Genomic DNA, 15010 nt, shown 5'->3' with positions numbered 1-15010 from the left:
GAAGGGATGTTCCAGGCTGGGAAGATGCACAGGTGAACCTATGGTAAAAATGTGTCTCCCTAAGAGCCTTTTGTCATGTCTTGTATTAATACTGACAAACAAACCTGTATTTTGTAAATGCTTGCTAAGAAAGCTGGCACTTCAAACTGGGGGGCTGTAATAAGTGAAAGGTCTGCAAAATAAGGAGTGTGCTTTCACATCCGTGAAGTTGGCAGAAAAGAGAGTACAGAAACAGGAGTTAAAGCTAGGAAAGAGTCTGTCATTTTCCTCAAATAAGGGTGTAGTGTTCCATGAGGTTGTATACAACAATACAAGTGTGTTTGCATTTATTGCATAAGTGCCTGTGATGGGAAATTAATATTATGCTCTTCTTGCTGTGCTTTAGAGCTAACATCCTACTGTGGTGCGTTTTATCATGAACTGAGTAGTTTGCAGCTTCTTGCAGGCCTTATTTACTGCAGTGGATCATCTTCAAAATGACCTGAAATTTATTCCTCATGAACAAGAGGAATAGATGTTGCTAGAGTCACAGCTGTCAACTGGGAAATGGTTAGTGCCATTAATCAGTTTGAGTGGATACAGTTTCATTTGTAATACTAAAAAGAAGAATGAATGTTATCCAGGATGCCAGATGTAAGATTATGCAGCACAACAGAGCTAACAGGTGATCCTATCCTGGAGCTGAAAATGTGGGATAGGTGGGTTTGTTCCCCTGTTCGGCTATATGTAGCCGTTACCTAAGTTTAAATACTTAAAGGATTTCTAGAATTCCAGCTGCATTTGATTTCACTGAGAGTTAGCCAGCAATGGTGTTTAGTGCTTGTCTTGCATATTTGTTTTTTAGGTTCCCAGTCAGCATCTGTTCAGTTCTTAAGTAAGTTTGTAGTGTGCCAGAACTGAAGGGAGTAGTCTGCACTTGATATATACAGGACATAATGCAATATAAGTAGTTGAAAGGCTGTGGGCTGTCAGGATGGATATAGTGAAAGGTACCCATGTTGGGTGTAGGAATAAAAGAGGGCATTAAAATAAACTGGTTGCTACTCCTACTTGGATTTGAATGCTCAATTGAAACTTTCTTTTTATCAGCCCTGATGTTCTAATCGCAGAGAATTACTTACGACCCAGTTCAGGCCACTCTAATAATTAGGTTTATTTAGTGGTGACTGGCATGGTACTTAACACTACCTAACCCACTATGCTGTGCCAGCTCAAAGTCATTGTTACAACACTTGCTTCTCGCATTATGCATCTTAATGTTGCTGTTTTAAAGAGGCCATCATATTCCTTGCACGATCAGTCATGGCTATCAGTAATAATGCAAGGAAGGGGGGGGGGGGGGCAGGGTAGTGGTGGAAAAAAGATCAGGGTGATGCTGCTGCCTGTGGGTGGCAGGCTGCTCCTGCTGAACACCCAGGTACCTGCACCCTGCTCGCACCAGGCGTAGTAAGGAAATCCAGCACAGCTGGATATTGTGGCAAGAAGGGAGAATGTTTTGAAATAACTGAATTAACCTATCCACACAGCTTACCTTACCACCTTGCTTGACTTGTCTTAACCAGGAAAGATTAGGTTAAAATGTTTCTTTTTGCTTACTTTAAATGGTTTACATTGCTATAGGAAGGAGAAACATTACAGCGAGGTAGGAACAAGTTAAGTTCTAGAAGTTTAAATGTTGAAATACCTGAATATCTGTGAGGCGATGAGGAGAAGGTCAATATTGAAAGGTGTACAGTCTGCTGGTAGGTAGAAAAAGCCCATTCTAATGTTATTTCCAGAAAATTAGTTATATTCTTGTCTAGTAAGAAAAAACAGATTCAGGTCATTTTTTGAAAATACTTAAATAAAGCAAGCACCTTCACTACAGTCTCTACTTTCCCTTTAGCCAGTCCATGTTGTTATGGCACTTTTCCATTAAAATCTTTCTTCTCTGAGACTCCCAAGCTGCCTCAGCTGTCAGAGATATGTGCCAAGAAGGAGTGAACAGTACAGTGAGTGCTGGGCTGGCAAACAGAGGTCAAGTTGAATCTGGTGAAACAATTTTCTGTGTGCAGGCTCCATGTGGCTCAGCACTAGAAATGTTACGCAGAACTTTAAGAAGTCCCTTGAAGGGGAAGTCAGCCCTGGCAGCTAGTTACTGGACATTACAACTTCATTGTAATGATTTTTCTTTAGTAGAGATAATGAACTTGGGCTGATGGGTTGTTTGAGACTCTTCCTGTTCCCTCATCTCCCTGTGAACTAGCAACAAAAATATCAACTGGTATCATGAGAAATGTTAGAAAGCAGCTAAGTGTAAATTGTCCTGGGAAGGTTAAAGATAGATCCCCACCCTTCCCCCTTTAGTGTAGTGTCCTCCCCCATTACAGGAATTTTTCTTATCATAGGTTTTGCTATTAAAGTTATATAGATAAAAAAACCTAAGTAGTTGGATGTGTTTTGATGATAAGAATCTTTCTTCTCCCACCTTGATGTTTGATCAGTACATATCAACTCATAAAACTTTTTTTTGCTTGCAGAGAATACTGTTCTCTTTTTGGCTCAAAACCCCCAGACACCTAGGGCAAGATATGCATATTTAAAGTTCCATGGAGCTAATGTGGCCAATCTGATTATTAATCGCATACAGTTTAATAAGTTGCATTTTCATGAAACACTGGAACTGTTCAATGGGTAAGGGGCAATTTTAGTGACTTGTCAAGATTTTGGTATCTTCAGATCATTTGTAGACTTTGTTTTCATGTTATCTTCATAAAAAAATGCCACTTTAAGGAATGAGAAATTTGAGCAAACTTTATGTAGGGAGTAGAGAGAAACAACACCTCATTAAAACCATATTATAAAGCCACATTAAATGTGGTGAAATACTGGAACTGGCATCTTCCCAAGCACAAGTCTAGGAGGCCCTCAGCTCCAGGCTCAGCCTGTCCATCAGTTCTGGCCATCCCACCCACCTTCCAGGACTTTCCACTGTCCTTGAGCCAGCAAAAGGATGGTGCAATAAGTCCGAACATGGCAGCAGTACAGCTATGGAGAACACTTTGGATTTGTGGATAAAAAGGGTGCCCACTCTTGGCAATCTGACATCTAAACTTTCAAGCCTTATGTTTAGCAGTCTTTCCCAGCTGGCTCAAATACTACAACATGTGTAAAGACAACAGAGTAACTGTCACCGAGAGCACAATCACTGTGGAATTACTCATGATACATGAGTATACCAGAACAAAATGTGCATTTTCACTGTTTTTGTCAGAAATATGATTTTCTATGCTGTACATCAGCTTGTTTTACTTGGGGACTTTAGCACTTCGACTCCCAACAGTTAAACATCCTAATGTTGAAAAAAACTCTTCCATTTCCTTCTGCAGGAGGTGATTTCTCTTCTCAGCATCTTCACGAGCACGTTCAGAATTCCTCAGCTTTATCTCCAGCATTGTGTATTTCTTTCGTTCTTGGTCCAGTTCTTCTTCTAACCTAGCCACTTGTTTCCTCAGGTCTGCACTGGTTTCTTCAATTCTTAAAACCAAAGGAGAGAGAGAAAAAAAGAGGTTTTTAAGTGCCTGGATAAATACTGCTGATAGGTATAAAATAAATACAAATTCTACTTAGAGTTAAAATATCTTCATTCAAAGAGTTTTAAAGGACAGCACTAATTGCCATTTCATTAATATTGAGTTTAACAGCAGACTCCTTGAAAGCTGGAGCCTCCTCTACTTGTACCTTGAGAAAAATATGCTCAAGACTTACAAAACAATGCTTACTTTTGGGCAACAGACTGAATGTCTGAGGAGATGTATTACCTCCTCAGTTAGGCCGAGTTCAAATATATAATTCCAAGATAATCTTTTAACCTGTATTTTCATCCTGATACTGCGTTTCCCTACATGGATATCCAGTACAGAGGAACATCCCTGGAAGTTGGGTAAGAATGAGGTCACAGTCTTTCCTCACCATCCCTTTATTGGCATTTTATGTAAAATTTGTCACTGACATTGGGGGTGGGGGAATAAAATTTTTTCACAACATTTTACAAAAACCAACATTTCATATGAGGAAGAATCTAAAGAACAGACCTTAAATTTATCTGTGCACAAACCTCTAATGCAAGACTTGGAGCTTTTTCTCTAAGGCAGCCAAAGAACAAGGTTCATGTTTTTTTTTTATTTGAAACAAGTGCAGGAAGCACATCAGTTGCTGTCCTCCCCATCATGTTTGCTAATTGCAAGATCGATTAGTGGAGTTAATACAGAGGAGGGAGCACATCCAGATAGGAATTTCTGATCACTAGAATATTCAGAAACAGATTTTACCCCCCTCTAACTTTAAAACAAACTAACAAACAAAATAAAACAACAAACCACCACCTCTTAAGTTCATTGATCAGCAAAATACCCAGTTGTGAAGCTGGCATGACTGACTTCCCTGTGAAACTGAATGGGGCTATTTTTAGACAAGGTAAATGACACTCAACAAGGGCATGCTACAGACTGAACAACAACAAAACAAACGACCTTTGTGACAGTCCCAGAAGGGTTTGAATTCCATTTTGTGACCACCACGAGGCAATTATGCAGGCACTGCAGTGCATCCCTTTAAATTGTCCCTTCACATACAGCTAAGGATGGCAATATGATCACAAGTCACAACTTTCACAACAAATTACAAAGTCACACCCTGATCACCAAGTCTAGCAGACCAGCAGCTGCACTGATGAGTGAACAGAAATGTGTACTATGTCTGCAAAAAAACGCCCATCTAGATGAAGGCAAACTTTATCACCCAGATAGCTGTCATCTGTAATATGAGGCCTCTTCTGAAGCTAGAATGCTTCTCCACCCTTTGTAACATTTTTGTTACATCCTACAGCCCTGAGCTACCAATTAAGATTTTCCACCACGAAGTTTAGGGCTCAGTTACAGCAACCTAGACTAGCTGTCCGTGTTCTGAATTACATAGGGTCACAGTACTTAGTGCATTGCTACATACACAACATAATAGTCCCCTAAAGGATACTTCCAGTTTTCTTAAGAGTCCCATGTCGTAAACATGAATTACTGAAGCTCAACAGTGAATGCCTGATAATTATATTAACCTTGAGGGAGAAATGCTCTGGAACAGACTGGTTACAGGAAGATCATAAAACTTGCCTCCTCTGACTAAGAGAGAGAAAATGGGCAGTTGATGATGAGAAATAACAGCTTTTCCATCAGCACGTGTTCCTCACCTCTGCCCCAGGCAGGTACTGATTCTGCTTTCCCTACACTTACGTATGTGCCAAGAAAAAGCTCATATTCCTTCATTAAAACATGCCCTGCTACACATACAGAGTTCTGCAAACCACACAAGCACACGTACAATTGTAAAGGAACTAATTACTACTTTTGGGGACTAAATTATCTTCAATAAAATAAAGCTAGTGAGGCAGCCCAAAGTCTTCCTGCTAAGGGGCCTCCCTTCTTTGCTACTTAGCTCCTGTCTTTCCACAGGAGACGACTTTCATGCAGTCTCAAAAGGAACATATTTTTGCACATGCAGATTGTTGCATATGTGGTAAAAACATTGCAAAATTTTTGAGAGCTGAAAAACTTGGCTTGAAATTCTCAGACTTGACAGCAAGATCCTTCAGGCTGTAATCCTGAACAGCTGGAGTCATCCTGTTTAATACAAAAAGGCAGTGATTGCATCTTGCCTGGTTTTATGAAACTATTAGTTCATTAAGCATTTTCCTCTTAGCTACTTTGCCCTGTGAGACCTGGCCAATTTATCATCCTCCCCTCCAGCCACAGTGCTCTCTGTCCCTATCCAGCTGAAGGGGGAAGGCAGGTGTTTGCTAGAAACTGCTCAACAGCTGGAATGAAGAACAGGTCTTCTTGGATGTTCCTCATATCAACAGCTGAAGACTCTGTTGGAACAGCTGAACTGATAAGAGATGGAAAGCCATCTCTTCCCCCAGGCAGAAGGTAAAAATGCACATAACACATTTCAAAGTTTTGCAGCCTGGTCTCCTTTCTGTTTATTACTCTCTGTCCTTACAGCAAGGTTTGCCAGGGCAGCTCTGCAGAATTAAATGCAAGGCACACACTCCTTGTCCTCCCATTTTGCATCAGTAGGCATCTAAAAAAACCCAGATAAGCCATGAACTACCATCCTTATTCACAGACCTTTTACAACACACCATGTTAGCAACTGGTGGCATTCTCACCAGCTTTTCTACTTGTAACACAAGGCAGTTGTAAGCTTTTCTCCCACTCTGTAATGTTAGGTGGGCACTAAAACTGCTACATGGCCTTGATTCTCCTTCTAGCCTCACATACCAAGGCAAGAGACAGAAAATCTGTAGAGGCTGCCAAGCCACCACCATAGGAAATCATAAAATAAAGCAGGAAATTGGCAAGTGAAATTCCTACCATAAGAGTAGAAGGAGTGGAAGAGATCACAGTTCAGATGAATCTTTGAGAAATTACTTTAACAAGAGAGACATCAAACAGCCTAATGCTGTGCTATACAGTCCCTAAAGTCATATGTGCTTTTGGTAGCATGTTTGAGAGACTGACTGGAAATGGAAGCATATAAATGCTATCAGACTTCTCATAATTGAAGGAGTATAACATTAACACCTTAACACAAAAAAAAAGCTGAGAACTCAACTATTTGTACAAAATGAGATGACAGCCTTTCTTCAGTGCAAAGAACCAGTGGTGCAGAGCCCAGGCCAATGACGATTCTTCTGTATTACAACATACTGTGCCATTTTGCAAATAGCTGTATATTAAAACCTATCTAATTCCTTTAAGAAACTATTTAATGTGCATATTTCCCTGAATACTTCCCTGAAAGTCATTCTAATGAGCACTTACACTCATAAAACCTAATTTACTAACTTACACGAATAAATATCACATCTGAGTTATTAATATTTTCTACTTCCTACAGCCTCTGACCTTGCACACATCTCTCCTGAAAACTGGAAGGAATTTTTTTGAGCATAGGTTTTAAGTACAGTACCAGCAGTTGCAATTGTGCAAGTAAACATCAGAGTGGGCAAAGAACTACACAGTTCATCTTGTACAAGCAGCACCTTGCTCCTACTTTGAGTCAGTGGCTGGCCATGAGCAAAGGACCACTACAAATACATCAAAAATCAAAAGCAAGGTTTCTAGAATTTCCAACACAAAAGGACTGCTGAAAAAGTTGTAGCTGAGATGCAGTCCCACCACCACAAAACAAAACAAAACAAAACAAAACAACAAACAAAAAAAAAAAAAAAAAAAAAACAACAAAACAAACAAACCACAAACCCCAACAAGGGGAGAATAGTCAAGATCACTTTCCTGAAGAATATTGCTGTTGGGAAAAGCAGCAAGAAGCCATTGATTTCAGACTGATTTGGTATAAATCTCAGCACCTGCACAGACCAACAGAGTTCCATGTTGAGGCCTGACTGTGCTGGGTCCGAATCCCTCCCCTCCAAGATGTTTGCTTGGCTGTTTCTCCCAGGACACTTAGAAAGAGCAGATTTTGGCATTTCAGTGGAAATCAGAACTGCACAGGTAAACATGGAATGTGAAATATTGGAGTTTCCCATGTGAAGGAAATCCCCCCTTTTTTTTTTAACTCTCTTAGATCAGAGAGAGAAAAGTTGGATTTAGAGAGCAGTGAGGAAAGAGCAGAACCAAATCTCCAGTCTCCCAAACCCAAATTCCAGGTCTGAGAACCTGATACACTTCGTAGCCCACACCACCCCTTTTCAAAGGGGTAATGCTGATAGATGACTTCCATGTCCCCCTGTAGATGACATTACCTTTTGATACTAGTCTCATACTCAGTCCTCTGTTTGCTCAGTTCTGTCTTTAGCTCCACCACCAAGCTCTGTAAGGCCCTAGAGCATTTGACAGAGTCTCTGGAAGCTGCAGCCGGGTTGCTGTGTTCACTGCTGCTGCTGCTGCTGCATGCTTCAAACCTGTCGATGCTGTTCTCCAGATCTGCAGTCTTGACCTCACTCTGAGAGGGTGAGCCCTGAGTTATCCACTCAGTTTTGAGAGAACTTAACGCAGAAGAGTCACTGGCCCGGCAGGCTGGACAGCTGCTGACTGAGTCCATCACAGAGATTTCACATGATGATGTAGACCAGGTGGTGCTGGCCATACTGTGTGTGCTAAGGGAGAGGCTGGGTGAAGGGACATTGTCGTAAGTAGAGAGTCTCTGGAAAGAACACGAGTCTTTAACTCGTTCCCCAGAGGCTGTCCGGCGATGGCCTCGGAGGGAGTACAGTCCATTCATCAACCAGTTCCCACTGGAGGACAGGTTGGGGATATCTAAGGATGAGCTGCCCAGCTTCGGACTCACAGACCGTGCTCCCTGCTGGCGAAAGGAGTATTTCCACGGAGGCAGCGTCTGCACTCTTTTATTAGGGCTGGTGGCAGGCTGACTCAATTTGCCACTGTGCTCTGGAGTGTTTCTCACCGCAGGTCCAGGAGTGGCCTCTAGTGCCACAGCATTGCTAGAAGGCAAATCAGCAGGGCTGGGAACGCTGTTCTCTGACCTGCTGTCCTCCCCATCCTCCTCAGAGATCCACTCCACAGTACTGCGCTGACGCACGGGTCTGATTTCCAGCTGGCTCCCTGGCACATCTGCCTGAGGAACAGCAAAGATTCGACCCTGTTCACTTATCAGCACTGTCATCAGGTGCTGAACTAGTGAGGTGCCTATGGGGAAAAAAACAAAGGCAAGCATTTGATGAGACATGGAAGACCTCAGATTCTCACCCCTGTCTGAGAGATGCCCTGTGAGCTCCTTGCGAGGCAGGCCTGTGACCACCACGCACTGCAACGGGTCTGCACAAAAAACTGCTCTGTACCTTTCTGTACAGGACTGAAATCATTCCCTTTGCCGGAAATGGGGACTGTGAAGGATGCAGGTGTCACTCCAGCTCATGAAAGTAGCTGCCCAGCAGAGTACAAATGATCACTAGCAATGACTCATAAATTGGCCTGCTTGAGGACACCTTTAAGGATGACAGAGGAGGAGGACACCTGGAAAACAGGGCATATCTGTACCACACCAAGGTACGGGGTTCAGAGCCAGCACCAATCTCGGTGTTTGCATCGATGCAGGACAGCAAAGCCCTGTGCAGAGACGCTTGCTGGGTCCTGAAACACACTAACCCATTCGCTGGGGTGGAGCACCACTCTGTCCAGCTTCCACAACCAGCAGGTTTCCACAACTACATTGCACCCAGTTTCATAGTCTTAACAGCCCCAGAGCTAGTGTTTATTGAAGAACCATAAATTGCATCTCAGGCCTTCTGCTGCATTCAGTGTATGGAGAAACTTGCAGAAAGTATGACATTTGTATGATACATGCACCTGCAGAAGGTGTACAGCATGTAGTGAAAGTACTTGCAATTATTTAAATCCACAGAAATGAGTTGTCATTGTTTTCCAGTAGTGGAGTAGACCATTACAAACTAATGGAGAACAGCACTTACCAAACCTAATACAAAGTACTTCCTACAAATGAGGAAAAACCTTAAAAAGATCAAACATGTAATTCTATCCTTAAGTATCATCTGAAAGAGAAGTAAGACTAACATACTCAGCAGTTCAAGAAAAGAGCCTGAATTTATTAGATTATTAATGAGGTTTCAGCCTCATTCAACAAGAGGAACTAAGCTTACCTACAACTTCTATTTTATGTCTATGAATGCAGGGAGAGAAATAAACCTCTCTAGAGGTAAGGGCATTCCTAACATTTTAACTGAAAAACTTAAGATATTTCTGTTTAAAATTAATGGTTTAAATTTTGAGACACAAAATTAAAGTGCTTTTTGTTAAGCACTGGCAGCACTATTTTTCTATACCAGTTGATTTAGAGGATCCATCTTCCCCTGAAGCTGAAAAGTATTGAGTCTTTCCACTTCTCCATTATTTCTTTTTAACCAATCTTCTATCCTCAATTAACAACAAAACAAAAAATTGCCACTGCTGTTGCTTGTGAGTAAAATGATTAAAAATCCAGTCACTGGATTCCCATTTTTCTACAGTTCAGGTCTGTGATAATACAGAATTCCAGGTCAGGTTAGTGTAGTGTTTTTGTTTTTATACGATGATTAGGAGAGGCCATGAGACCTCAGCACTGTCAGACAGTACATGCACCTCTGCCATCAGCTGAACTGCATAACGAAATGCCTGAGGTGAACTGAACCCAAACTTGTCACCCACACCAGCTGAACAAAAAGCACGTTGTTGGCCAAGGCTGGAAGTCTTCCCAACACTGGCCAACTGGCCACTAGGGGAGGTCCCAGCGTCACACAAAAGACTGAGGTTTCAGCTACCCCAACACCTCCATAATACTGAATAACCCAGAATCTGCTCCTGCCCTCCCTTTTTCTCCTCCCCGTGTCTTTGTACCTTTCCCACTTTAAGGGGAAGGTATCAAATATACCCTTAATAATATGGCCCACATCTCTGTGGCAGTCTTCAAGTCCCTGAACAACTATAGTATGGCAGGCCACGCTCTGAAGTTTGCCTTATAATAAGTTGCCATCTGTGGGACACACATCTGAAATAAAACAAACTACATCTTAAAAAAAAACTACAGTACCCCTTTCATTGTGGACTGGATGCCCTTTTACAGGGAGCTGTAACCACCAAAATGCACCAATACTAAATAATAAGTTTGATACTTAAATATGGTCCTTCTGAAGAACATCTGAGCTTTCATTTTAGCTGTGGGTTGAAAGAGAGTTTCACTTAACAACTTACAACAAGGCAGAGGCATCTCCTTGTGGTGGAGAGGAGATACACTCCCCTGTCAGTAGTAGAGGCCGACCGGTGCATCCCCTCCCAGGCACTGATGAAGGGGATTGCTTGACTTGTTGCTGACTGTGCAGTCAAGTGATACAGCCACCAACAAATGTACGACTTTCAGCATACTCTTACAGCTCCAAAACATAGGTGTGTTATCTCGCAAGAGTAGCACCTACCTTCCATCATGGTCACTGGATCTTCCATTTTGGGCCGTAATATATTTGGTCCAAATACTGTAGCCAGGTTCTGGACACTCATCTTGTTAATGCTGGAGTGAGCCTGAACTTCATCAAGGAACCTTGAAAAGCCCCCCCAGAAAAATCAAAGGAGAGGAATAAGAAGTCACTTCTCAGACTGTAGGCACTCTGGGGCAGGAACAATTTTTGTCCTGTGTTTATATCACCCTGATACCTGAAATGCTTCTAGGGACTAATGCAGCTTAGATACTCAGTTATAACCCCAGATCCCTCCTAGTGTACGAACAAGAAAAGACAGGCCAGTTTCTGCCAGAAGTACCAACCTACTAGGGATCCAGCCTTCTACTGGGTATGAAAGGACAGATTTTCACATTTTTATAGGAATTCTCCAATTACACAGATTGACTTCTGCCAGTTTTCGCTTACAGATATAACAGAAGTAAAAATACATTTCACACATCTTCTTGACCGAGAACTAGCAGTCTGTGGAAAGAGCTTTGTGGTTTGAATCTAACAAAATACAGATAAAGAGGTAGCCCAAATGCTTCATGTGAACACATCATCTGGGCAAACATCAACACAAGAAGAAGACTGTGCAAGCCAAAGATAGCATTTGAAGAAATCCAGACAGACTGGCTATCCATATGTGTAAGCTGGAAATCAGCAAGAAGTTTCTAACAGTTAATGTTTTTGTAATTTGCAACAGCCTCCCACCAGGAGTTGTAGTAAGAAAAAGGCTGTAACAAACACCTAAATAGCTTGTACATAATTGGCCAAATTGTAAAAAAACCTATATGACATGCAAACCTACGATAGCAGGAAATAGGACTCAGTGGCCTCAAAAGTGAACAGTCTCACTCTGTCTGTACTCCATTTCCTAAACTATTGTTAATTTTTTAATGGTTGGATGGGTTTTAGCAGGGAAAAAGTTTCCTTGTCATTCTGCACCACTTGGCAAATTTTTGAATGCTTTTATTTGCAGCATGATTTTCTAGGCACTCCCATTTTTTCCATGTCTTTTCCCTGTGGCAGACAATGTGCTGAGACTAAAGAATCCTCAGTTTTCCTCACTAAATCAGAAGCAAATTCTACTTGCCTTTCCTTTCCTCAGTCCTTCACTTAGAAACACGTATAATTATATTTCCGCGCCTCAGCCATTCCTGTTTTGAGATGCTCAGATATTAAAACAAGTGGCTATAGAACAGGCAAAATACATTTTTTAAAGCATTACAAAAATACATTTCAGAAACGCTATTTGTCTGTACACTTGGGAAGGGCTTAATATCTCTTGAATAAGTCATGGACTTCATATCAGTGTTTGTGTCTACTACTAGAATACAGCATAAAGTTCACTACATTGTATCTAGGGTAATGGTCCGTTCCAGCTCCCAAAACACATTCCAGCCCACTTTGCAAAATGAGGGGAGACAAGGCTGCAGAGCTTCTGGTACTCCAAGAGGAAGCCACTTCCAACCCCACTACCAAACCAGAGCTAAGGCCAAACTGGCTATTCTGCCTGCATCTGCTACTCAGCTTGTGTTACAAATCTTCCAAGTGTGCAGCACCTGGAGAAAGTGCCTTTCTTTACTGGTCTTTAAGTGCTTCCAAAATAAACAATACAATAGGTTAGTATCACTCATGCCTGCTGTCAAGGGTGTGGGTGACAGCAATTTGCTTGGCTTATGCTCTTGAATAAACCAGGATCTTCCTTCGCGCAGGCTGCACATTCACTTCCACGTGTTTTATAGGAGCAGTAACTTACATATAAGCGATGTTTGAATATTCATACTTTCAGAGTAAATTATTTGCATATAAGACTGAGCCTCACAAAACTTAGTGACTTTTCCAAGTGTTAATTAATTTCACTTACTTGCATATGTATTTGAGGAGGTTGTAGTTGGCTTGGGGCAAATTCTTCACCTGTTTAACCAGTTCCTGGGTACCCTGAGGGACAGGAAAAACAAGAAGGAGAGCTATTAATATAAATGATGCAAAGCAGACATGACTTTCCTTCAGTATTACAAAGTCCTATTTCCAGAGTCCAAACTATGAGTAACAGATGATAACGTGAGGGGGCTTTGCTTTAAAAAAGGTGTCATCCAGTGTGTTGTGCTTTACCAAAACCCCAGTGTTCAGAACTTGAATCCGTTCTCAAAATCAGTGGAAATCCTTCTGTCAACTTTAATGGTCAATGTAGAAGCCTTAATTAGTGAGGCCTGCTAGTCTTCAAAGCCTGCCCACTGGCATTCGTATAAATGTACCAGCAAATGTGCCTTTTCAGCACCTGGCCTGCTTGAAACTTCAAGGCATTGAATGTGGTATAAATACATTGCAGTAGTGCTCAACTGAGCAGAAGAGAGTATTTTCTTAAAATCACTAAATGACATTCCAATTCAACTACTTTCTTTTTAATTACTTACTTCCATTTGCAGTCATTCTGAGCTATGACATACTTCCTCATAAATTTTTGTCTTTACATTAAAACATAAGATGATACATTTGCTGGAGGAATGACTTAAAACCCTGAAGCTACTTAAATCATCTAATGAAAACCTCTGACTCAGAAAACTATTGTCCTTCCACAGTCCCAAGCACCATTTCCTCGTTCCTGTCAATGCTGCAAGCTGCCCTGCGGATTTGCTTATTTTTTGAGACGACTAAACCTTCTGTGGGAAAATAGATACCCAAACACATTTGGAAAGAGTAATATCTACTAAGTAATGATGGAGAAATTCCAGAAGCAGCTCGTTCCATGACAAAGAAGTGCAGTTGGACAGTAATTTCAAACTTTCCCTAATTTATTAAGGACTGTTAGGGAGGTAATTCTGTTGGCCATCCTCTTGCAAGATCTTCCTGATTTCTCTGGTCCAAACAAATCAGAAAGATCCAGAGAGCAGTCTGTATTCCTGCCGCCATCCTTAATGTCCTGAACATATAGACACTTTTTTATTCTATATGTCCCATCACAAAAACAATCCTCTAATAAAAAGTGAAACTTAAAAAACAATTCTTAAAAGCAGTAAATCCTTTTTAATTCCTTGGCTTAAAAAATATGCTGGTTTAACAGTGACAACAATAGAGACACTAATAAAGATTAGCCACTTTTGAAAATCTCAATCCTCTTTTTTAAACTTCTGAAAATATTTGAATCAAGGACAGCTGCTACTGATGTGAAGGTAAAGCTCAGTTGTTCAGGTCATCCAGTTTTCAAGTGAGGAGTTTGAACTAGAAATAGGTGAGATAACAGACCTAATTCCTTCTTGAATTTTGCTCTGTAACCCATTGTATTTCAAATACAGAAATCAGGATGGTATTTCGCACTGTATTTCAAGTGCTCAGAACTAAAATACCATAGCTCCACTGGATACAAGAGTGAGCTTTGAAACATAAACTGCAGGCAGTTGTGAACTGCTGGAAACATGACCTAAAGTTACAAGATGCTACCTGAGAGAAAAAAAGGGTTCTAAAAATTTATCATCCATGCTCTGTTAAAAGTGTGGTATTACACAGTCAGTATCTTCATTTTTGTCAAGGTACAAACACTTGACAAGTTAAAAAAGCTTCTCTCCTGCTGCAGCTTTTATCAGCTCTGTCACAGATTTGTACCCACCAATCACCTCACCAACAGATGGCAGAAGGCTGACCCTAGTAACTCCACAGCAGAAGCGTAAAGGAAAATGCAAGCTAGAAACTGCTGCATAATTAGAAAATAGCATTGATCACGCTTATGGCTGCAGCCTAGCAAGCAACGGAGGCGCTGCACTGCCGTTCACCGTGGTATTTTGCAGTAATAACTCTTACCTCCTTGAAAATGCTGCAAGTTTCATTTACCACAGATGCGTGGTTTCCACAGAGTGATCCTAAACCCAAAGATTTTGCAATGCGTGTAACAGGTCAGCACCTATTAGGACCTTCTAGTTGAACTGGAAAACCGGCCACATTTCAGATGTTCACTCAAATTTAGATCTCTCTTTAAAAACTCAAAGCCATGTGCTTAGCATGCTG

The 15010-nt window shown here is 41.3% G+C and overlaps 1 protein-coding gene across 8 annotated transcripts in view; it reads right to left on the bottom strand.

Annotated features, from left to right (window-relative positions):
• Positions 1–2609: 2609 nt before the first annotated feature.
• ARHGAP22 (Rho GTPase activating protein 22) overlaps positions 2610–15010 on the bottom strand; it is a 166608-nt gene continuing 154207 nt past the window's right edge. For all 8 annotated transcript variants that reach the window (XM_033001799.2, XM_033001796.2, XM_033001794.2 and 5 more), the window contains 4 exons: positions 12876–12949; positions 10985–11106; positions 7802–8705; positions 2610–3516 (listed from right to left, as the gene is read on the bottom strand). In XM_033001799.2, the coding sequence (XP_032857690.1) occupies positions 3288–3516; positions 7802–8705; positions 10985–11106; positions 12876–12949 (1329 nt within the window). In that variant the 3' untranslated portion in view covers positions 2610–3287. The remainder of the gene's footprint in view (positions 3517–7801; positions 8706–10984; positions 11107–12875; positions 12950–15010) is intronic.

Source organism: Tyto alba, unplaced genomic scaffold (assembly GCF_018691265.1).
Source record: "Tyto alba isolate M040663 unplaced genomic scaffold, T.alba_DEE_v4.0 Super-Scaffold_1, whole genome shotgun sequence".
Taxonomy (NCBI): Eukaryota; Metazoa; Chordata; class Aves; order Strigiformes; family Tytonidae; genus Tyto; species Tyto alba.
Note: the sequence above shows the minus strand (reverse complement) of the source record. Positions and strands in the feature narration are given on the sequence as shown.